Raw genomic sequence first — 26,195 nt, 5'->3', positions numbered from 1 at the left:
ACTCATTGCAAGAAGATTGGCAGAAGAGTAGATATGAAATGAAATCAAGAGTGGATTTTGCCGATCTTTTTTGGTCTATTGTGGTCTCTGTAATATGACCAAAACAACTTTTTGTCAAGACTGGCAATAGAGATGATTAATGTGTTAATAATAATAATCAATATATCATTATTTTCTCTCCTGGCTATGTTATAACAGACAATAGGAACGTTGATATCGTTCTTATAACATAATGTCAGAAGATGAACACCTAGGGGATATTCCTGGATTAACGCTTTTCTTATCATTGATGTGCATATTTGCTGTATGTTTAAACATTTTATTAGTCACAGGCATACTGTTAACCAAAAAACAACAATATTCTTCAGTGGAACTGTTCATCGTCAACTTGTGTATAAGTGATATTCTTCTTGCTGGAGTTGCTGTTCCAGTAAGGATAAACAACGCATCTCATAAAGGGGAAAGTTTTGTTGGAGGTAAATGCATTTAATTTAACTATTTTCCACTAAATCATATCTATTAAGATATTAGAATGAGTCCAAAAATAATCAAAATATTCATCTTATGAATAAAAATGAAGAGGGTGATCATTCTACACTTATTTGAAAATTTAAAAGCTAGTAAAATTCCCTTTCGGCGTTATTCATGATGAAAGCAAATACTAGTTATACAAAGAACAAACCTACTGGGAAGTCGCCCGGGTTACCAAGGTACAATTTTAATGCACGGAACAATGTAGCGTCTGATTTGTGTTAGCGACTTTCCATTTTGATTTTTTCTCGGAGTTCGGTATTTTTGTGATTTTACTTTTCTCCAATCATAATTAAAAGTAAAAAGATACCAAGAAGAAGCAAACGAAGCAAAATTCATTATCTTTTTAATTAAACTGTAATTGACGTCGTAAAGTAATCAGCGTCTCCGTTTTCCCCTCATATTGCAAATCTTATCCTGGTTCAAATAACAAAAGATGCTGAAATATTTTTAATTATTGTATTGAACATTCACATCAAGCAATTATTTTATAAAATCATTTTACTACAAGATTATGATTGGATTAAATATTGCTTGACGATTGCAAATGGTGACCACACAAATTGTTGTTATGTTAAAAAAGTGGACTTTACTGAAATATGCAAAACTGAAATATAAAATATGCAAAACATTCATACCAACAACAACAACCAAAGAAAATAATATCGAATAGAACCATGCTCATACAACGCTGTGACTGAAATCTGCTCTGTTACCACTAATGTGCACACTATTTTATAGGCTTCGTGAATAATACAATCAGTTAAAAGAAGAATTCTAAACGGAAAATTCTTAAGTAAATGGCAAAATCAAAAGCTCAAACACATCAAAAGAATCAATAGCAACTTTCATATACCCGATTTAGTATGGACATTTTCTTATGAAACAAACGATGGATTAACCTGGTTTTATAGCTATATATCTCCTACGGGTGTAAAATTACAAAGCCATGTCATATGTAACAAAGAAACAAGAGCAGGCTTATGTCGCTACAAAGCAGCATTTGCCCCAGCAAAGTGGAAAGGGGTTTTTGTAAGTTGTAATAACTTCTTTACAAATCCACTAAAAATAAATATGTTTTAGCTAAACTAACAAAACACCAGAAAGGCATATAGACAAATAACATTCACAAAAATGAAAGACAAGAATGCAAAATTTTTAATAAAGGTAGCACTTCACAGTTAGATGTGTAGTTTCGCATTTTGTCCCCTGTGAATTTAAGGTTATGTAATGTATGTAATATAGGCTGTTTTCTGTATGACAGTCCGTATTTGCATGTCCCTACCATACACTGGTCCGGCAATTATTGCAATGTTTTTTTCCAACTTTTTATCGCACGAACTTTGTGATTGGATTTTACGAAAAAAAGAGGCGAAAGAGACCCATTTTTTATTTGATCATTAGGAAGATTTAGGGAAACCGTTTCTGAAAAGGTATCACTCAAAGGCATTGAAATTCTAGTTTGATCCAAATTTTTGGGTGAAATGTGACATGTTCACCCCCCTTTTTGCAATATTTTATGGGAAATAAATGCAGAATGTTGCCATGGATACACATAAAAGGAATTAATTTTCACCCTTTTCACTTTTGAAAATCAAATCTATGGAAGATACTGATTACATACATATGCACATGTACAACACAAACAGTTAGGTTAATGTATTAGAAATCCAGGAATAGGAGATGATAAAACATTTTGTGGCTCATATTTAATTTGGCCCCTGTGAATTTTTCAAATATGAGAGCTAGTGTGCAATAAAATTCATTTTTGGATAGCTGAGTATTAAAATAACTTTTGTATTGGGTTTATATGAACATCAAGGTTATGTTATGTATGTAATATAGGCTGTTTTTTGTATGACAGTCCGTATTTGCATGTCCCTACCATACACTGGTCCGGCAATTATTGCAATGTTTTTTTCCAACTTTTTATCGCACGAACTTTGTGATTGGATTTTACGAAAAAATGAGGCGAAAGACACCCATTTTTTATTTGATCATTAGGAAGATTCAGGGAAACAGTTTCTGAAAAGGTATCACTCAAAGGCATTGAAATTCTAGTTTGATCCAAATTTTTGGGTGAAATGTGACATGTTCACCCCCCTTTTTGCAATATTTTATGGGAAATAAATGCAGAATGTTGCCATGGATACACATAAAAGGAATTAATTTTCACCCTTTTCACTTTTGAAAATCAAATCTATGGAAGATACTGATTACATACATATGCACATGTACAACACAAACAGTTAGGTTAATGTATTAGAAATCCAGGAATAGGAAATGATAAAACATTTTGTGGCTCATATTTAATTTTATTTTCTAACTGTGGAGTGCTGCCAAAGAACTGTAACACAATGACGGAAAGTAAAAGTTCAGAATCACGTAAAATGGATATTACAAGAACAGACTAAACAGTAAAAGTAATATTCATTAAGACTAATTAAGAATACAATAACACGTCATTGAAATGATAAATAACGTCATTACCTATAATCTATAATTTACATATTTGTTACGTTCGGAGGACGTGTTTTTCAACAGACTGTCGGCATCCCAATGGGAACAAACTGTGCCCCTCTACTTGCTGACTTGTTTCTTTATTATTATGAGGCTGACTTCATGCAGGAACTTCTTAGGAAGAAAGATAAGAAGTTAGCAATATCCTTTAACTCTACTTTCCGCTATATAGATGACGTTCTTTCACTAAACAATTCAAAATTTGGTGACTATGTGGATCGCATCTATCCCATCGAATTGGAGATAAAGGATACTACAGATACAGTTAAGTCGGCTTCATATCTTGACTTACATCTAGAAATTGACAATGAGGGTCGGTTGAAGACAAAACTTTACGACAAAAGAGATGATTTCAGCTTTCCAATTGTGAACTTTCCATTTCTAAGTAGCAACATTCCAGCAGCACCTGCATACGGTTCCAAATGGTGAAGTTGAAATCATCCCTTCGTAAATTTTACGGACGAGTTGGTTGACCGTTATGGAATAACCGTTTCACAAATGATATCGGATATTTTCCTTACGTCGTAACTACAATCCCCTTCCCTTTCATGAATTTGACCTACCGAATTAGACTATTTACCGGATTTGTAATCACATAAGCAACACGACGGGTGCCGCATGTGGAGCAGGATCTGCTTACCCTTCCGGAGCACCTGAGACCACCCCTAGTTTTTGGTGGGGTTCGTGTTGTTTATTCTTTAGTTTTCTATGTTTTGTCATGTGTACTATTGTTTTTCTGTTTGTTTTTTTCATTTTTAGCCATGGCGTTGTCAGTTTGTTTTAGATTTACGAGTTTGACTGTCCCTTTGGTGTCTTTCGTCCCTCTTTTAACACCATCGTATTTGAGAAGTTGATACGGAAAATAATTTATCAACTTGCTCTTGGTACCTTCCGATGAACATGTTAAAGAAAAAGGACGAGTCGTCTTTGCCTAACCCTTGGTTCGTCAACTTTGTGTTCAGACACTGGATACGTTTTACAAAGTCTTAATAGGAGCTGCAAGCTCTTGAATTAGTTGGAAAATGTTAATCTCATATGAAGGTGAAGTTTGTTTATCGCTTCAAAGGTTGGGGAAATTGATATTTTCAAAACTAGGATCGTCACGTTGTCATAGATTTCGATTCTGGAACTGAGATGATAAGTCTCAAAAATGAGGGGGAGTAATAAGCCGTGTCTGGGTTTTTTTCTTAGTTTATGATAGTAAAAAGAACATCACCAATATATCTAAATGTGATTTTTCTTAGATGACATGGCTTCTTTGATTTTCTTGTTTTTAACAAATGTTTGAAGGAACTCCAATTCATATGCAAAGAAGAAGAGATGTAGACAATTAGAGAGGCGCATAGTTCGTTCCCATGGGAATGCCGACAATTTGTTGAAAAGTCTACCTTCAAATTCAAAATTATAATTTCAATAAGAAACTCCACCATTTTCCTCTGTGAATCATATGAGAAACATATAGCCAGTCATATAAGGTTATGATAATTGTAAAGCATGATGTTGCAAACGCTTTTTGATATTTATTTCAAATGCTACATTTTCAATGAAATGATGTATGTAATGCGGCACATACATTTAAGTTATAGCATTTGATAATTATGTAATACTGAATAGCATTTGAAATTACTTTCTCCATAGACAGATCCAAACCCAACTACCAATTCTATTACTATTTACGGAATCTTCTGCACGAGTCCACATGTTTTCTAATTTAAATTTTGAGGACTTACAACAGCTATATTTGCATTGTTGCGACATACATTTTCTTCTGTGACATATATTTTAAAGGAACGTCTATGATGTCCAATTATGGCTGAGAAATAGCGACAAGGTGTGTGCTATATCGTATAATTTATTCCACGCATTTGGTATTTACTTGAATTGACAAACAGAACGTTTAGAAAAACTAGATACAATATAAGCAGTAGTAATTAGAAGGTGTACAACAACAAGATGTATAATGGAAAGGCATGTTAGCTTAGGATTATTAAAAACTAAATGGATTAAGTGTTTAAATATTATTTTTTATTACAAATGAAGCATAAAAGAGAGGCAAAACATACCAAAGAGACATTCAAACTCGTGGGTCAATAATAATTTGACACCGCGATGTGTTTATCTGCACTTACTATCTGCTTTATTTTTTTCAAAACTCTGCTTTAATAAACGTGCTTTTTGTTTGTCTTCCCTTCTTTTCTGCTCATCTTCACCATCTCTCCTTTTTTGTGCATATCTTTATCTGATTCTGTCTTTATATCTGACATTAAACTTTCCTGGAAAAAGTTCTTATTCTTTCTAAAATTTTACACGGAAAACATGTTTATAAACAATTGAGAAATAAAGCAATTTGATGTAACCTGATTAAATGGACACCTCTACTTGTTGTGCCTGGTTATATGTTTTGCAACGCGTTTCCTTTTTTTATTGGCTTCCTCTCAAATCTTATACATTTTTCTGTGATGTCAGTTGATTTCTTATAAATCAAATCTATCTATATGGCAAATATGAATGCATTCGTGTATTATGTATTACTATACTAGTAATAAGAGGATAATATTCTGAAATGTAAATTAATAGTTCCAAGGTTATGCAACAGACATTATAATTAAAATGATAGAATAGATCAGACTAATGTCCTCATTTCTATCTGGAATTACTTCCCTACTATTGTTTAATCACATATAGAATTATAGAGTAAGGGATAAAAGGTGAAAGAGGGACGAAAGATACCAAAGGGACAGTCAAACTCATAAATCTAAAACAAACTGACAAAGCCATGGCTAAGAAAGAAAAAGACAAACAGAGAAACAATAGTACACGTGACACAACATAGAAAACTAAAGAATAAACAACACGAACCCCACCAAAAACTAGGGGTGATCTCAGGTGCTCCGGAAGGGTAAGCAGATCCTGCTCCACATGTGGCTCCCGTCATGTTGCGGTAGGCAATGGATTTTTTTGGAAAAAAAAGTGTATTTCCAGTTTTTGTTTTATTTGTTTTTGACCCTGTGAAAAAATTGAAAAAAACAAAAATGTTTTCGACTTGTCGCCAAACAAATGGATTGTGTTTCGCCGAATCGAAAAAAAAGTTTGTCCAGAAAAAAATTCCATAGCACCCCCCCCCCCCCCCCCCCTCCCCCCGAAAATCAAATAGTTGCTGCCTAAACAAATGGCAAAATCAAATAATAAAACACATAAATGCTACAGTGTTCCTTGAGGCAAAAGAGGACCTTGGTTACCCGATTTCCTATCTGGTTTGTTTTTGTATTATATGTATTCCTCATGCATAAAGCTACCAAGTTAGTGATGCCCTCGGAGAATAATCCTCCAATGGTAAAGTTTCTTCTAGGAAGAAACTTGACATCGACTAGTAGTATTCAAAATTCATTGTGAATCATTGAAATTACACAGATATTTTTGTTGCAGGTGATGCAGTCTGCAAGCTGGTAATGTTTCTTCCCCTCCTTACAGTATCGTCATCGATCTATACAATGGTTGCCATTGCTGTTGATAGATACAAAGAAATACTAAAATTAGAGAAGTTGACTACAAAGAGAGCATCAAACATCGTTCTCGGAACATGGATTTGGAGTCTCGTTATCAGTTCACCACAGCTATACGAATACAGCACCTACCGAAAAGAAGAAGATGATTACAATATTACATCATGCGGAGCACATGGCATTGTTGAAAATTTTGAAACACTGTACGCATGCGTTGCTATTGTGCTTTCGTACGCTGTACCCTTGATAATAATCACAATCTGTTATTTTAAGATAATGCGCTACGTCTGGAAAGTCGGAAAAACTTCATCTGAAAACGACAAACAAGCTCTAAAGAGAATGAAGGTTGTCAGAATTCTTCTACTGATAACAATTGTATTCGTCATTTTGTGGTCACCATTTTTCGTTTTGTTTGGGATGGAGGTGAGTCATCTATACTGGATGTGTAGAATTTTTCAATTTTGACAGTAACAATGAGAAGTTGTGGTATTGTGACAACACGATAACTATCCAATAGAGGCTAAATAACAAGTCTTATGATTTTTAGATATTTTTATGTATCTGAGAAACTTCTAATATTACCACTTGTTTAAAACATTTAAAGAAAATGATGTTGAAGTAATATGTATCTTCAAATAAAAAAATTATGCATGTGCTTTTTTTATAACTAAATGGCTAGTTTTTATAATAAAACTTTATGTATATATACTTGTTTCTCAAGAAAATTCTATAAACTACGGCTTCAAATTAATTAGCTGCCATATTTTTACATCATAACAGACCGAAAGATTTTTTTCATGATTATACGATATGAATGCGTAAAAAAGGATAAAATCGTGCACATAATACTCAGTTTATGATAAATACATGCACTGGTTCACGAATTGGATAAACTTTTTTTTCCCAGTCATTCGTTTCATATGACTTTAATATTAAAAGAAAACCAAAAAATAACTTCGAAGTATCTACACAATACAAACGGTCGATTTTAAATCATAAATATTGTTCTTGTATGAACAGTAAATATTTTCTGCATTTCAAAACTATACTAATCATCAATTTACTTCATGCTTTACAGGAAATACTTGGTTTAGATGATACACTTCACACAGCATCATGGACACAGGTGGCCAAGAAAGTGCTGGTTGTTATGAGTACGATGTCTAATCCAATCATCTACTTCGCCTCAAACTCAAAATTTAGAAGACAAATCTTGAAATTTCTGACATGCGGAAAAGTGCAGTTAAGTGGAGTTAGTCCTGAAGCCGTAGACGAAACATCTTAAGTATAGAAGTATCAGAACAGTTATTCTTCAAGATATTTTTTAATTTGTTTTTTAACGTTGTTTGTGGGGGTTTTTTCGTCTCTTATTGCGTTTCCGAATCTATTACTTATTGTCTATTCTGTGTATGTTTTACTGTGAGTCGTCCTTTTCTCTCTACTGGTCATGATTTTGTCTGCCTTTCGTCGAAAATATAGATTTTCCTTTTGTTTTTTTACTTTTTGTTTTTTTTAAAAAGCGGCAGATACCAATAGACAATAAAAATTCATAGGTCGAAGAGATGTCGAAGAGACATCGGCAAAACTATGGCAAAATAGTCGATGATAAGAAAAACAACAGTCTATATAAAAAACCAAGAAATCCTTCCTTTTTTAAATGCTTTGAATACAATTTTCTTTTCAGCGATCAATTAATAGTTATCAAAGGTACCAGGCTTATAATTTGATACGCCAGACGCGCGTTTCATTTACAAAAGACTCATGAGTGTCGCTCTGATCAAAATACTAAGAAAGTCAATAAATAAAGTCAAAGGTAAAATTTTATTTTATGGTATACTTGTAACTGAATATGGAAATAAATTGCATTAACCCAAACAACAAGGCTATATGACACTACTTGACACCGGCGTTTTGCATTTGCGCCGATCTGCATTTCATTTGCGCCGATTTTTTCTTTCATTTGCGCGGATTTTTCTTTTCATTTGCGCCGATTTTTTTACAGGTAAATAACAGGTAAAATACAGGTGAAATGATATAAGAAGATGTGGTATGAGTGCCACTATGATGAGACAACTCTCCATCCCAGTAATGTTATTTTCATTTATCATTAAAGACCTCTTTCGTCAGCCAGTTGTACATATGTTATGATCTGTCAATCATAACATGTATATAACTGTTGTCTCCTGTTTCAAATCAAGAAGTAAAAACTTAAGATAAAAGCACTTTGTTTATACTAAAATGACGAATTAAAAAATATATGTACAGCATTCAAATCAATAAAAACGGAAAACATTCAAATCATAAATCTGTTTTTGCCGAGTATGTATAGTAGGCAACACATCTAACATATTCCTTTCTTATATGATTTCGTCTCTTTTATATTTGGCGTAATTGTCAATAAAGAGGCCATCTTTTCTTTGTCTGGCATACGTACTGGTTGTGGCATTTCTAGAGTTCGCATTTTCTCACAAGGGAGCTATTAAACCAAGAGTTCCACATGGTGAAGTTGAAAGCATCTCTTAGTTAATTTTATGGACGCCATCACAAATTGGTTGACCGTTATGGAATGTGTACTTGTACGTTGTCATCAGAAGGAGCAGAGCGTCAGACAATGTCAAAAGTGAAGAAGTCATCGATTTCATTTAGGGAAAGGAATGGTTACCCGAAACATTGGGATAGCCATTTACCAATTGCAATGTCACTTGATTTGTCTTTATACTCTGTGCTAGGCCAATTAAAAGTATGAACTTACCTGTAAATCCAATTAGGAAAAAATATAAAATCGGTGCAAATGAAAAAATGAAATTGGCGCAAATGAAAGAATGAAAATTTTCAAAATCGGCGCAAATGTCATACGCCCCTTGACACCTTCATGACATCAACAAGATGTAATTAATAAATATAGAATGATAACATATATACCAACTTGATGATTTGTCAAATTTCTGACAAAGGGTAAAATTAAGATATCTTTATTTATCGAGTAACATAATGACAAACCTAATCACGATTTATATACATTTATTGAAATTTACCTGTGACGTAACTTTTTGTGGCGTTGATACATTCGTATGACGCACAGTTTGTAATTCTTTTATGCTGTGTTTGTGTACTGATCGACCTAAATTAATTTAAGGCATTCGTGTAAAACTGTTGTAAACATGTCGAAATGTACTATTATATTATTTATATATGTATTTTTCTGTCCCGGTTGTTCTTGTGTTTATTTGTACTGTACTACTGCCATGTAATGTTGTCATTTTAGCTGTATATTTAAAAAGTAAAATCACAAAAATACTGAACTTAAAGGAAAATCAATTCGGGAAATCCATAACCATAATCAATAACAAAACGCATCAAAAACGAATGGACAAGAACTGTCATATTCCTGACTTGGTACAGGCATTTTTAAATGTAGAAAATGGTGGATCATATTAACATTGCCTTAAAATGCGAGGTTTGGCTAGCCCCAAAACCACGTTCAAACCAATTTTCTTAAAATGTCCTGTACCAAGTCAGGAATATGGCAGTTGTTATATGAAAGTTCATTTCTATGTATGTTTTATTGTCGTTTGTTTTTGTTGCACTTCAGTGTTTCTGTTGTTTCGTTGTTTTCCTCGTAAAGTTGATGTATTTTCCTCAACCCGGATTTGATGTCTCTAAATCGGTTTATGACTTTTGAACAGCGATAAACTACTGTCCTCTACATATCTATATTCTTAATCATTGCTGTTTGAAATATCATAATAATACCTTCATATAACTACATGTCCATCTCTGTAATTGTTTTTGGTACCTATATACGTGATATTAAGGTATGTAGGTAATTTTGTGTTGAATATATAACATGTAGATGTAAATAATAACCCATTGTTAAAATATCGTCATAAAAATTTACACAAAACTGATTTGCATTATTGTTTCTATCTGTACTACTGACCTAGTTTTATTGATAGTTCTCTACTCAGGAATTAAGGAAAAGTTATTTTGTTCTTTTGCTGAAGTATTGTCTATCTTCCTCAAACTGATGGGCTTTTTCTACTTAGCGAAAAGTATGTGTTAGATTATTCAAAATTTACTTAAACATCTGTTTAGTAGTTTGATTAAATCTTTACATGAACAATCCAAGATGACCGCTGTATTTTCAAAATTTTTAACAGATAATGCAGCTTGTCGATAAATAAACTCATCATAGATATCAGGACCAAATTTAGTATATACGCCAGACGCGCGTTTCGTCTACAAAAGACTCATCAGTGACGCTCGAATCCAAATAGTCGAATAAAGAAAACATACGAATTATAGCGGGGTCAAGCCAATGTGATGGTACAAGAAAGTTGCAATACATGTATTCAGCTCAATCTCTAGAATGCCATGTGTTTCAAACAATGTGTGAATGCATTCTATAGAAAATTAAAAAAATCTTCTAATGTTACGATAATTTACTGTTTAAAACACTAAGACAGACATGAAGGCAACAACTGAAAGGTAACTTGTAGATGGTTGGCAAATTAAAGCTGAATGCATATCAAGCTTTAATAATTAAGTAAAATAATAATTATTGCACACGCTCATCTTTATAATTATATTTGTTTTGTTGTTTAATTTAGTTTACAATAATACAAAAATTACGATAAACTTGATACTCATGTCGCGTATAAGAATAACTTATAATCTAGTCCGCACCACGCTTTTGTACTACTTTTTATTCTGAAAAACGGCTTTTTTGCAAGATTCTGCAAAACATAAAGCTGTGCATATATTATTTTAGTTTTGTGTTAATATTGTTTGGTTTTCCCATAACAAACATGGGATTAACCATTTCATGTGTCTGTTTTTGGCGAGACTCTCAGATATATAAAAAGAAGAGTTCTCTTTTGTCCATAAAGAGAGCAATTCTCTGAATGTAAAGGATTAACCTTTTGGAACCTCCTAAATACCAGTGTATCGATCACAGATTAATAGCCATTTATAGTATTTGAAATAGATAATATTTATAACAACCATGTAATGCTGATCAAATACCCAAGCCACGGGGGGTCAACTTCCTATTATTGGGTATACGGGGATGTGCTAAAAATATGGGTCATAATTTTGCGAGATTTTATATAAGAATGACCCTTCTTTTTAATGACATCCTATATTAAAATGCATATACGTTTTATAACTATATATTGATTTGGGGTATGATCTACATATCATATATATAAATATGCTAAATTGAGAATCTTACATTATAAAATATATGTGCAACAAACGATGTCAATTCATATATAAAAATTTAAGGGTAGCTGGTATATTTATGAATTATGAGTGATGATGAGTTAGTGCTTATATAAGCATGGGTCATATTTTAAATATTGTATATAAGTATAGGTCATTCTTTCTTAAATTTTTATATAACTATAGGTATTGAATTTCAGTGAATGTTATATTAAAATGGGTAAGTTTTTAAGGCAAAAATGGCACACTCCTACCAAAAAAATATCGAAGTTACCCCCCCCCCCCCCTGTGACCCAAGCCAATTTATATATACCCTCAAAGGTATTTATATAAATAAAATTGAAATCGATTCTGTTGAATGGTTTAATAGGAAAGTTTGTTATTTGGATGAAGTATTGGTACATATACCTTCTGCATGTCACAGTGTGAAGACAATTCGGATTCGGATACCATCAGATTTTAATGTCATAAGTTTTCTTTTCTGTTGTTGTGCTTTCATCAATTAATTGGGTACTGTTAAGAGGCACACGCCCTTCTGATCCGTCATAAATAACCCTGCACACACATTTTTTTAATAGCAGTTACGGATAGCAAGTTCGCAGTACTATGAAATTCTGTCGCCCAAACCCTGATATCACAAGCTGAACTTCAGAATAAATTATAAACTGTAACGTCATCAAGAAAAAAAAAACCGGTCATGTGCAATACCGTTTTTGAACTACTTTCTACATTGAAAGTGAAAGAAAGACAAAATGATAATTTTAGATATAAAAGATGAAATATTTGAATAACAACAGTAAGATAATAGTCTTCTCGTTTAGTTTTTTTAACCAAAGAAAAGATAACAAGGACAATTCTGAAACTTTTGCTAGATTTATCATCAGAATTGACCACAGGAAAGGGAACAAACAGACAGATTTTTTTCCTTATATTCTATGATATCTTATATATCTCTGCTTCATGTTTTTAGTGGAAATAAAACGTTTTTGTTCTGTGGCATCACTGGAAGCACCTGTATAAGAGACCATCTGAGAATGTACACTACATATATAAAACGGAACAATTGAGAAATTCATACAAAATAGCCGACTATATAGATATAAGAAGATGTGGTATAAGTGCAATTGAGACAACTCTTCTTTCAAGTCACAATTTTTAAACGTAAACTTTTACAGATCATAGTACGGCCTTCAACACGGACCATTGACACCGTACAGCAACCTATAATGGGTCCAATAAAATACCAGCATAAAACCATTCAAAAAGGAAAACCAACAGTATAATCTATATATAAAAAAAAACGAGAAACGAAAAACACTTATGAACTATCTCAACAAACGACAACCACTGAACATCAGGTAATAGTTCTTAAATGTGTTTCCCTTTTCTTTGACTTCAACATTTTATAGCTGTTTCATTTTTAGAGAATAGAGGAGAAAGCTGCACGAAAATGTGGCTACTACTCTAAGCAAATTAGGCAGCAGTGTCCAAGTCCGTGAACGAACCTGTTCATCAACGCTTCAAAGTGATCAACACAATATGCCTGGCAGAATTTGTCCAAAACAAACAATTTATCATTTTCACACTGGATCTCCAACACAGACGGATATTGACTGGATGCCTCCTGATAATTCAAACTCATTTCAAAATCTGACCTATGAACTTGAACTTCGAAAAAATGGAGTGCCCACAAGACTGACCAATCGTCGTGTCCCAGTAATACGGATATATACCACAGACACAAAGGCAATACTAGACAAACATTGTTGGTCATTCCAAAATTCCGACACTTATTCGTGTGATCTTTTCGTACGGGCCGTTGATATCTTACGTGTGACAATTTTAACTGCAGGACCTTGGTCGGATGCTATTAAATTAACTTTCGTTACATCTACGTAAAAAAAATCAATTAATGTTTTCCGTAAACTATTTTTCTGTTTATTTGGTGTATTTGACATAGTTCTAGATCAAAAGCTAGTATGAATCCGGAGAATAATAATTTTTAATAGGAAATAAAAATGGACGATGGTCAACTTGTATCAAACTAAACCACTTTTGGCATTTATATCACCTGCCATCTTTTCGTCTTTTACGTCTACTTAAACTTGCAGGCTACATTGATCTTACTAATGCACACATCAGAGTCTAATGGCAGTACTAAAACACGCTTTCGTAGTTCAACTTTTGGTTGGTATATAATAGAGCAATGGAGGATCCAGTTGAATGTGTTTGGTTGAAAACCCATCTGAGAATTGAAATGAGACTATAAAACTGGAGAGTATTTTTTTCCCCAACTTCGAACTGTTGTTCTACTTCAAAAGTGAAATGTTCCGTATATTCGACTATATAGATAATTTAAGTCAGTTCCCCATTATAATTTATAAAGAATGGAATGTAATGTCCAAAACACAAAATGATGATAAAAACTGTTTGGACATTACATATTTGTGAGAGAGAAGATACCAATACCATAATCTAAATACAATCAAAACCCATAATTAAAAAAATAAACACCAGACAATGACATTGCTCAAGAAAAAAAACACCACAAAGGTGCAAAAACAGTTCATATCTCAATAATGAAAACTGAACTATTGAGCTAAAGGAATCCCATAAAAATGTGTAAGGGTTCCGCGGAACCCAGTGTCTCGCCTACTTTTGCTGAAAATCAATAAAAAAAATCCTCTTGATTGTTAAGAAGCTTCTGTCCAATGTTAGTAAAAATCCAGGATAGTTTATGAATCTAATGAATGTTTAAAAGCTTTGACTGAATGTTAAATGGAAGAAAAACTTAGTCCATTTATAAGAAAAATACAGATACACAGGTACAAAATATTAACAGTATTTCATTCTAAATACTAGCTTATGATCAAAAACAAGCTTCTGTCGAAGTTATTTTTTTTACAAAATTTACTTCTGTATATTATCTTTTGATCATAAACAAGCTTCTGTCCAAGTTTGGTACAAACCCAGGATAGTTTAAGAAAGTTATTAAAATTTTAAAAACTTGAACCACAGAGTGAATGTAATGTTTCCCTGCAGAAAAACTAAGTCCATTCATAAGTAAAATACGGAAGTAAAGGAATTTTATTTTTACAAAATTTACTTCTGGATACTATCTTGTGATCATAAACAAGCTTCTGTCCACGTTTGGAAGTAATCCAGTATGGTTTAAGAAAGTTATTAAAATTTCAAAAACTTTAACCACAGAGTGAACGTAATGTTTCCCCGCAGAAAAACTAAGTCCATTTATGAGTATAATATGGAAAAAAATGGAATTTTATTCTTACAAAATTTACGTCTGGATACTATCTTATGACCATAAAATAGCTTCTGTCCACGTTTGGAAGTAATCCAGTATGGTTTAAGAAAGTTATTAAAATTTCAAAAACTTTTAACTACAGAGTGAATATTTGTGGACGCCGCCGACGACGACGGAATGTAAGATCGCTTAGTCTCGCTTTTTCGACAAAAGTCGAAGGCTCGACAAAAATCAGGGATGAATCTGTTGGTGTATTTGATGAGAGAAAAGTCCAGACCAGGCAATTTTTTATTTTTCTAATTATTATTTTAATTTTATATCCGAACAAATCTGTTGTTCTATGATATAATTACTATTATTTTGTCTTTTCTGGCTATAGATTAAATCATATAGAGGTGATTATATCTTCATTTATAATCCAGCGGAGGGTGTTAACCAGCGTACAAATCGGTTGTTTTTTTATTTATCAAACATATATGATTTGCACAGCAAACACCTCCGCATGCCATCTCCATGTTGGTGTGAACATAACATTTTGATTTCTCTTAAATGATCATAATTTAGACGGAAAAATCTTTCTGACATATGTGTTTGATTTCATCATTGTTAGTGCGTTTCTGTCAATGTCATTGTTCCCAAGCGCATGCTTTGCCAATCTCTTTGCTTCCGGAAGTAGCTTGTCTAATTCAACGACAGAATCAACAAGGCTCAATGTTTTGGCTTCCGGTGCTGTTATTCTTCTCCCAAACACAACAGCTTCACGCATAGCATCAAGATTCCAAACTTTTGTGCTGAAACAAATTTTAAATATATATACTGCACATAGTCTACACATTGTTTTAAATGTGAAAAATCTAAACAGTTGGTGGTTATACCTTAATGGTTCGTTTTAATTCCTTTTTGGGGTTCTTACTACAGAAATATAGGATAAGAAATGATTTATTACAATAGATATTTCGAAAGAATGGACATCAAGTTGCGATTAAATTAGTTTACAAATTTTCTAAACTCGGACGCTTATAACTTGGCATACTTTGCCGACATGTTGTTATTGTAAATGACTTTCTGTTGATCCTTAACAACTCACAAACATGAAGCAGATGTTCCAAGTTTTAACGGACCTCTATGAATGCTAACAAGTTGTACTGTTGAAGACCGTATGTTGATCCCTTAAAATGTATTTTGGTTTCTAACGCGTGATATCCCATTAACGTATAACCTAGATCCCTTTTATTCATTAGAAAACCCTCTAAAGTTTTAAGTTGACCATGTTGTAAAAGTGACGGCTTAATGTCTGTAAGCGTTACGAATCTCGGTTTATGATTAAAACTGAATTTATAATGTCATCAGCTTTTATTTATAAGACTTTTTATGTTTAGACTCAAACCGTAGGGTCAGCATTTTGGAGATAACATTTTTACGGTAGTGTATACAACATAAATGGCGTAAAGATCTTACTTCAAAACTTCATGTAGAGGATCACCAATTGGCAACTTAAGGTGAGTTTCATTCCAACAAATCCATCCACGGTCGGCCCGCATAACTCTGTAATCATGTGAAATTGCAATGAAGGCTCCTCCAGCAAACGTGTGACCTGTCGATTAAAAACATTTATAAAAACATTTCTTCTGCAATTTAACCCTTTCTCGATCCTTTGTTTAATCAACCTAATCGATGCCTAGTTGTCATTAATCTAATTACTAGTAATTAGATAATTGCCTTAGTCTTTAAGGTCATACATGTACATAGCCTTTATCAGCTATAAGGGCGAATCGAAATGTGCAAACACGTGTAAGAGAAATTGAAATAAAATTGAGAATGGAAATGGGGAATGTGTCAACAACCCGACCAAAGAGCAGATACAATTTGAAAACTTGTTAAACTTTTACCATGCGGAAACAGTTCGACTTTCAGATGTCGTTTTTAAAGTTGTTTACTTTATTAAGGTTCATCATAAGGAATTGAAAAATATGGCCGTGTTTACGCCTCAAAAATTACTATGAGTACAGACAAACTGGTACATCCAGGAAAGTTTTAAGGCATGGCAGGAACTAGATATATAAAAGTTATATGAAGTCTACGTTTCAGAAAATTAAAAACTTACCTGCATTTTGATGTGCATTTTTTTCCAGTCTGCAGAAGATAGCAAAATAAACAAACACCCGAGTTTCATTTGATACGGTCCACTCAGTTACACAGTTTAAACCTGTTAAATCACCTATTGTCTACAGGAGTCTATTGTCCATCTATTGTCCATTTAAATCAATACTACTCACAACATTGATTATATGAGGGGAGCTTCTCAATCGTTTTCACTACTTAGTTAATTTTTGCACCTTCTGCAGGAACGAAAAAAAATGGATAGCAAAATCTAGAAAAGTTTATAATTTTCTGAAACATAAAATGCATTTAAAATTTATATATCTAGTTCCTGCCATCCCTCAAAACTGTTCCAGGTGTATAGGTTAGTCTGTGCTCAGAGTAAAATTTGGGGTGTAAATACGGCCATTTTAGCCAAAAGGTTATGATGAACCTTAAGCAGGAATTACCCCCATAAGATGGAGTCAAAAGCATAACAATTACACATTTCTATGTAATTAGTTCAACTTCATTTTCAAAATACCCCCTTTCTCTAAACCGATATTTTTTTTGCTGATGCAATCATTTCATAAAATCATTCATCAATTCTAAACAATTTTCATATCGTACCATTTAATGCTGCCACAGTTGGTAAAGGGAAGTGCATGATCCTCCATAGCGTATCGTGTAAAAGGTTGGAAAATGTCTGTGCTATTTTTTCGGGCTGTTTAAACAGCCAATCCAAATCAATCCCATTGCTGTAAAACTTTCCTTCAGATGTTGTTATAAGAGCTTTGCAATCTTTGTTACTGAAATGAATGACGAATGACAAAATATTAACATTTGCTAGAAGATATATTGTGTGGCTTTTTGGAGACATGTCAATGGTTACCGAATTTACCAAAAAAAGTGTAAGACATGGGTGTTTTTACTAGCTATGGAATTATTTTCATGGAAAATTTATCCTCGGACTTATTGTCCAGCATAAGTAACAATATGGCCTTGAATACCTAGGAAACAAAGTTCGTGCTGAGGGACACATTTTACTACTGGACCGAATTTACTGATACACATATAGCGAACGTATCAAGTCTAAGAAGGACAGACCATGCAAAAAAAACATACAATGGAAAAAAATGTACAAAAGCAGTCGAAAAAAACACTTCACAAATCTTCAATATTTAACAATAAATTATCCACTACAGAAACGGGGTAAATTCGTGCGCTTCTAACGGGTTAGGTGTTCCTGCTCCACAAGTGACAACATTCGTGTTATTCGTCAGTGATAAAACCCGATAAGTCTGAATGGAGATATATGGCTTCATTCCAAATGTCTTAGTCTAATCCTAAGAAATTACTTAACACATCAACCATCTATATAAAAGTTATTCAACCCTATATTAAATGAATTAATTAGAATTTGAAATTAAATGAGAATAATTGTATGCTAAATCACGAGTGACAAGTAACACCTGCATAATTTTGAAAAAAAATAAAATAACGGAAGTAAGAACAACTAACTCCAATAAAAATACTTTTGTACACAAAGGTGCTCTGTAAGGGTATGCGGTTCCAGCTTTACTTGTGGTACCCATCGTGTTGGTCATCCAAAGCAACGATGTAACGATGTAGAATGACCGGAGCGAAACCGCGATAAACACATGTATTGTCAACCAAGGCGTGGTCTCTTCTGTTGAACTTTCGAAGGAATGACTTTAAATTTGCCATTGATACTGAGATTCCTTCGGCTTTTTTTAAAAGCAGCAACCGTGTACATGTGTTTCGTATTTAATAAAGACTACTATACAACTTGCACGTAAATTTATACACCTGTTTTATTAGTTTTAATAAGAAATCATCGAAATTTAGTGTTGCAAATTAATTATAGACGGTGGTCTACGTTTAATAACTGTCGAAACAAGATTTAGAGTCGAATATAACAGTGTGATACGAGAAAAAAAATGTTATAAAATAGTCAGTAAAATAGCCGTATTAACCAATTAAACTGACTATGATAAACCAAAAATAATTTATATATATACCCTACCTTAAAACGCGATCAAGTGCTGAGTTTAATTCAGTGAGAAAGTCGATATTTAACCGATTCTGTCCATTTAACATTCGAATAATTCCAAATCCATCAGCAGTAAACTCTGTGGTAATCTTCTGTGTCGTTCCCATTTCTGACCCTAATGTCACATGATAGATAACGTGACCTTTTTTCGTACACACACAGTTTTCTTTTTTAAAAAGAAAGACAACACGTGAACCTAATTTATAAGACGCATGTAAATATCATTTTAATTTGAGATGTAGAAACCTGATATGGATATAGTCCAGTCAATCTAGCATAAATTTGACCCTAACCTGAAAGTAATTGCAACAGAAGATTTTCAAGTTTTAATCTTTAGCATTATACCCCAAATGTACACAGATAAAAGTCCCATAAAATCTAACTTGAGGAAAATTAAAAAAATCACCATTTAAAATTCCTATGAAGATTTACATTGAAAAGGGAAATAACTCTTGCAAAAAGTCAGAAATATCAACAAAAATTGATACAATATTATAACTTTACCGCTTCTATTCGTCAGAATGTATTGATTCTTGATTTTTTAGCGGTCTTTAGAGTATAACAAACAACTCTAAAGGTATTTTCATATAGTTTATCAAGCTATAATCTAAATTTCGTAATTTATCAGTTGACCATTTATTGAATTTTTCAACATGTCAAGGTAAAGAATCTCAAATTTAATAAAAAAATAATAAAGCATGTATTCTTCTTTTTGTGGTTTAAAGTTTCTTAAGATAAGTAAGTTGCTAAAAAATATATAATATACAGATATAAACAATACCAAATTTTCACATTATTTTTTCAAAATGGTTACAAAGCTTCAAATTTGCAATTTCTTTAATAAAAAATGTATGAAAAAAATAAAACTACCCATAACGCTTCGGTTTAGTACATTTCATGAGCAGGAGATTATATAATTTAGTCAAATACAAACTTATAACCCCATCAATGTATTATATTATACATAAATTTCAAGAAAAACAACCAAAAACTGACCCAAAAGGATTAATTTTTGCAAGAGTTATCTCCCCTCCCTATGTTAATTTCCATAGAAAATTTAAAATGCCGATTTTGAGTTTTCCTCAAGTTAGATTTTATAGGACTTTTTTCTGTGTATATATATATATATACAGGACATAATACTATAGATAAGAACTAAAACATTTTCTGTTGCAATTAGTTGAGGTTAAATCTTAGTTTGACTGGACTAATAATTGCATGATAGTTATGTTGCTTTATATTTTTTGTTAAAGAACTCATGTTGGAAATATGATTCCCATTTCCTAAGTCCAAATGTGTTTCCTTTTATAGCTGACTATATGCGGTATGGGCTTTGCTTTTTTTTCTTTTTTTTTTTGCATGTATATTTAATAAAAAAAAAAAAGGATAAAAGTCTACGTGTTGAAGCATATTTGCTGTTCAAAGCAATTTTGAAACAATACAGGCTGGTGTCCATAAACAAATTAAAGCAAATTTTACGTCTAAAAAAACAAAAAATAGATCAAGGTCCTCCAGGCGGAAAATTCCTCGAGAAAAATTCACAGGTTAATGAACTTTTATCCCGTTAATGTTCTTTTTTAATTTTTTTCGGCCATACATACATACAACTTTTCCCAAAATATATCAGTTTGAGATTTTCGATCTTAAAAATTGGGTACATGTTCAGAAAATATACGCAAAAGTGTAAAATTCAGTGACGCAGTGAGAAATCCCACACCGAAGCACATTTAGTAAGGACGTTTGAAATATGGCTCTGTTGGTAAATAATTTAGTGAGAAATTTACTTCTTTTTCATTTTGCTGACTTTCTAAAAGAAAGACAAGAAACTCTAAGAGGGTAACTTAGAGTATCCGACAATAACAGGTGTTTGTATAATATGGCAAGCTCTTACTGATTCTGGAAGGTTGTGGGTACATAAAAACAATCCTTAGCAAGAATAGTTTTTAATCAAAATTTAAGTATTCTGTCTCATTGACTCATGTTTAACGTCCTCTTTTATTTAGGTACTTGAATAAAACACCAGATATCAATTTATTTTGAATACAACTGAACAGTAACATTTAAACCTAAGTAATGCATATGTTTGGCTAAAGTCATTGCAAGCGTGTCACAATTTTGAGGTATGAACTTTTCTTGTGTAAGTATTCCTTTTCATCATTGCCAATGCTTCCCTGTCAATGTTATTATTCCCAAGAGCATGTTTTGCCAAACGTTTTGCCTCCTGAAGAAGATGATCAATGTCTACAACTGAATCAACAAGGCCTAACTTTTTAGCCTCTGGGGCCGTTAGTCTCCTTCCAAATACAATAGCTTCACGGTGGGCATCAGCATTCCAAATTTTGTTGCTGAAATTGTAAAAATTGTACTTTGTTTAGTTTGTTCAGTTTCAATTTTTTGTACGCCCGTCAAAATTTTGACGGGACGTATTATGGTATACAAATGTCCGGTGTCCGTCCGTCTGTCCGTCTGTCCGGCGTAAACATGTCGCACCATAACTTGAGAACGACTTATCCAAATTTCATGAAACTTAAAACAGTTGTTTCTTATGATGGTCAAATGATCTGTATACTTTTTAGTGAAAATAAGATTAAAAATTTTGAGTTACGGCACTTTGTAACTAAAACAGGGGGGTGTTTTTTTTCATATGTTGCACCGTATCTCAAAAACTATTCTTGATTATGGCTTAAAACTTTAAACACTTCTTAGTTATATTAATCTTAATATCTGTATACTTTTTGGTGATGGTTCGAAATTTTATTTTTGAGTTATTGAGTATTTTGTAAAAAAGGGGGAGGGGTTTTTTACATGTCGCACCATATCTCAAAAACAATTTATGATTATTGCTTAAAACTTTACACATGTCCTTGTTATATGAATCTAAATTCTGTATACTTTTTGGTGATGATTCAAAATTTAATTTTTGAGTTATTGAGTATTTTGTAAAAAAAAGGGTGAGGGTTTTTTTACATGTTGTGCCGTATCTCAAAAACAATTTATGATTATTGCTTAAAACTTTACACACTTCTTTGTTATATTAATCTAAATATCTGTATCCTTTTTGGTGATGATTTAAAACTTTATTTTGGAGTTATTGAGTATTTTGTTAAACAGGGAAGGTTATTTTTACATGTCGCGCCGTATCTCAAAAATAATTTATGATAATTGCTTAAAATTTTACACACTTCTTTGTTATATTAATCTAAAGATCTGTATACTTTTTGGTTTTGATTCAAAATTTTATTTTAGTGATATTTAGTTTTTTGTAAAAAAAAAAAAAAAAAAAGTTTGGGGGTTTCACATGTCCCGCCGTGTCTCAAAAACAATATATGGTTATTGCTTAAAACTTTCTCAGAAACTATTTATAATTATTGCATAAAACTTCTACACAGAACGTCGGGCGTATCATGCGCTCATGGCGCAGCTGTTTATTGAAGCTGCATATGGTCATGGATATGTAGTATTGTCATAGTTAGTCAGTGTAATACCTCGTTCACAAGGACATTTAATTTGAATTGAATTCTAATCGAATTCGCAGATGGTGTTTACACACTCTTCTTTTTTAATTCGAATTGGCTAATTCGAATTATCTAATTCGCATTAGAAATACGCTTTTGTGAATACGAATTAAAAGTTAACATCGTTTGGACAGTATTTTTTAAAGCGAATTGTAATTCGAATTAGAATTGACGTTAAGGCGAAAAACGTTTCGAATGCGAATTATACTTATTCGAATTAGTTCATGCGGATCGAATTCGAATTACGTATGAACTCAGCATAACAAATGAACAGCCAATAAACCAATATGTACATAACCAGTTAAATGAATAATGGTTGTTGCTGAAACTGTGCAACTGTTTTGTTCATGCTCACTGGAATACTAACAACAGTTTTTCTTTGTCTAATTATTTATATGAACTTGTAATGTCCAGTAAACAGTCATTTAAATGAAAAATTCTCAACCCGGTCAATCAATATTGTTAACCTAATAACGATATAAGTAGCGAAATCTTTACAAAAATTAAAAAATGACAGAAAGGAAACAAAATATTACTTTATAACATCTCTCGCGTCGTCTTTAATTGGTAAATTCATGTGAACTTCATTCCAACATAACCATCCTCGATCTGACCGCATCACTCTGTAATCATGTCCCATTGCAAGAATGGCACCACCAGCAAATGTATGACCTAGAATATTGGTGATATGAAGTGATTGTATGATATATAAAAAAGAAGATGTGGTATGATTGCCAATGAGACAACTATCCACAAAAGACCAAAATGACACAAACATTAACAACTATAGGTCACCGTACGGCCTTCAACAATGAGCAAAGCCCATACCGCATGACCATTCTTTTAAAATTTACTAATCAAATGTTTGCTGTCGTTTTTTAATTATAATCTTTATTGCAAAAAATACACTATCATTAACTAGTCTGATGTTATCAAAAACAACAAAATAATCTTTTCAAAGTTATCAGTTTTAGAATGTTAAAACAAACCATTTAATGCTGCTACAGTTGGAACTGGAAAGTGCATAACCCTCCATATGGAATCTGCTAGGTATGCCCTGAACTGATCCCTCTTTTTGTCTGTTAATGGTGCCAACCATTTCAAATCTAGGCCATTACTGTAAATTTTCCCTTCTGAAGTTGTAATAAGGGCCTTACAATCTTTATTCCTGAAAAAAAGTTATGGCATGTTTAATATATACCACTTTGCCTCATATTTTTTAAGAAAAAATCATATCTCTAATTAAATGAGCATTTAAAAAGTCAGAATGCGAGTATATATGTTCAAACTCTTTTAGGTCATTTTTTAGTAGCAATAAACAAAAGAACTATGTCAATTGGACATGCTTTGATACTATATATGCGCTTTGATTTTTACTTGATAACATCTTTGTTCGCTTTGGAAATTCCGTATATCGTCAAGTTATTGGAATTACAATGGGGACTAACTGTGCACCACTTTTTGCGGACCTGTTTTTGTATTGTTATGAGTTACATCTTATGACTAAAATTAGCAAAGACCCATCGAAACAACATTTGATACAAAAATTTAACAATACTTTTAGATATTTGGATGATATATTGGCTCTCAATAATGACGACTTCAGTATGTATACTAAAGAAATTTATCCTGTTGAACTTACTTTAAATAAAGCTAATACTAACAATGACCACTGCCCTTTCCTCGATCTTGATATCTATATCATTAACGGGAAGCTTAATACAAAAATTTATGATAAAAGAGATGATTTTTCATTTCCTATTGTTAATTATCTCTTTTTAGATGGTGACGTTCCCTTGTGGTGTTTATATATCTCAACTTGTACGATTCGCTCATTTATGTAACAACGTATTAGATTTTAGCGAGAGAAATTTATGTATTACTGAAAAATTATTACACCAGGGTTTTCGATATCACAAACTAGTCAAAATTTACTAAATTTTATCATCGGTATAAGCAAATAATTGGTAATTATAACTCAACATGCAGACATCCAATCTTTTATGGTAATATTCTTTACAAAGCACAAACATGTCACATCAAAAGCTTACAAAACCTTTAAACAGACTTATTAAGAAGGGAAATAGTTACGATACTGTTATCAGGTCATTAAAGATTGCATATTTTGGCTTTAATATTGATTCACTTATAGGGTCTTTGCATCAGGGAAAAACACATTTATTTAAAAAAAAAAACAGTTGCTGGCATGACACGGGTTATGTTCTTCTCATATATTTTATGATAGTATGATACTAAACCCCTAACGGGAGGGATTGTGCCTGATATTCATATGATGAAGACATAATGGTTCAATCAGTTTATTTGAGGTCTGGAGCTGGCATGTCAGTTAACTGCTAGTAGTCTGTTGTTATTTATGTATTATTGTCATTTTATTTATTTTCTTTTGTTACATCTTCTGACATCGGACTCAAACTGAATTTTAATGTGCGTATTGTTATGCGTTTACTTTTCTACATTGGCTAGAGGGAGGAGTTGAAATCTCATAAACATGTTTGACCCCGCCGCAGTGTTGCGCCTGTCCCAAGCCAGGAGCCTCTGGCCTTTGTTAGTCTTGTATGATTTTTAGTTTTAGTTTCTTGTGTATAATTCGGAGTTTAGTATCACGTCCATTATCACTGTACTAGTATACATATTTTTAAGGGGCCCGCTGAAGGACACCTAAGGGTGCGGGAGTTTCTCGCTACATTGAAGACCCATTGGTGGCCTTCGGCTGTTGTCTGCTCTATGGTCGGGTTGTTGTCGCTTTGACAAATTCCCCATTTCCTTTCTCAATTTTATTAAACCCATAACAAAACTGTCCGTACAAAAGCTTGGACAATTTAAAGGCAACTAAACAAGTGCTTGTTTTGCAAAGAAAAATCTATAAATTTCAAAACATGGTTAACTGTTTAAAGTCACAAATCAAGGATGAGGAGGTCGATACAAAATTCTTGAATTGACTGCATAGTTTCATTGCTGCAGTGCTGTACTTTCCATTTCAGGCGCAGTGGACTTTTCAAACTTTAACTCTTTTATCTAAATGAAACCAACAGATTTGAATATAATTTTACCAATGCCCATACTTTGTTTATTCGCCGGCCAGTCTATTTCTAAATTGTGCTTTATAATTATATGTTTCAATCAATTCGAACAATACTACAAAATAGTGTCAAAATGTAGAACGTTCTACATTTTAAACTTACCTGTTATACAAACTTGGGATAAAGATATAAGTAAATTTTCACTTACTCCAGCACAAGATCCAAAGCCTTGTTAAATTCATGAAGAAACGAATTATTCAGTCGATTTTCTCCATTCAACATTCGTAGTATCGCAATTCCATCGTCAGTAAACTCCAGTTTGATGTTAGCCTGCGTTCCCATTTTAGCTCAGTATATTTATGACTTGATAGTATTACATAACTAGAGTAAATAAATTTTATATTTTTAAAACTTCACAATCGTGTGTCAAAAGTTCAAAGTTGAATT

General features: G+C 32.7%; 3 protein-coding genes across 3 annotated transcripts; 1 reads left to right on the top strand and 2 right to left on the bottom strand.

Annotated features, from left to right (window-relative positions):
* Window positions 1-201: 201 nt before the first annotated feature.
* Window positions 202-10,431, top strand: LOC134723406 (QRFP-like peptide receptor). Its single transcript, XM_063587021.1, has 3 exons — window positions 202-476; window positions 6,478-6,977; window positions 7,633-10,431. The coding sequence occupies exons 1-3, from the start codon at window positions 233-235 to the stop codon at window positions 7,837-7,839; spliced, it is 951 nt and encodes a 316-aa protein (XP_063443091.1). The 5' UTR covers window positions 202-232; the 3' UTR covers window positions 7,840-10,431.
* Window positions 10,432-15,386: 4,955 nt separating this feature from the next.
* LOC134723405 (uncharacterized) lies at window positions 15,387-19,334 on the bottom strand. The gene is made up of 4 exons (XM_063587019.1): window positions 19,166-19,334; window positions 17,749-17,927; window positions 16,498-16,633; window positions 15,387-15,830 (listed from the first exon to the last, which is right to left on the bottom strand). Exons 1-4 carry the CDS (start codon window positions 19,297-19,299, stop codon window positions 15,593-15,595), a joined length of 687 nt encoding a protein of 228 aa, XP_063443089.1. The 5' UTR covers window positions 19,300-19,334; the 3' UTR covers window positions 15,387-15,592.
* Window positions 19,335-21,204: 1,870 nt separating this feature from the next.
* LOC134723404 (uncharacterized) lies at window positions 21,205-26,195 on the bottom strand. Its single transcript, XM_063587018.1, has 4 exons — window positions 25,957-26,195; window positions 23,697-23,875; window positions 23,244-23,379; window positions 21,205-21,537 (listed from the first exon to the last, which is right to left on the bottom strand). Exons 1-4 carry the CDS (start codon window positions 26,088-26,090, stop codon window positions 21,300-21,302), a joined length of 687 nt encoding a protein of 228 aa, XP_063443088.1. The 5' UTR covers window positions 26,091-26,195; the 3' UTR covers window positions 21,205-21,299.

Source organism: Mytilus trossulus, chromosome 6 (assembly GCF_036588685.1).
Source record: "Mytilus trossulus isolate FHL-02 chromosome 6, PNRI_Mtr1.1.1.hap1, whole genome shotgun sequence".
NCBI lineage: Eukaryota > Metazoa > Mollusca > Bivalvia > Mytilida > Mytilidae > Mytilus > Mytilus trossulus.
This window is presented reverse-complemented; position numbering and strand designations above follow the sequence as displayed.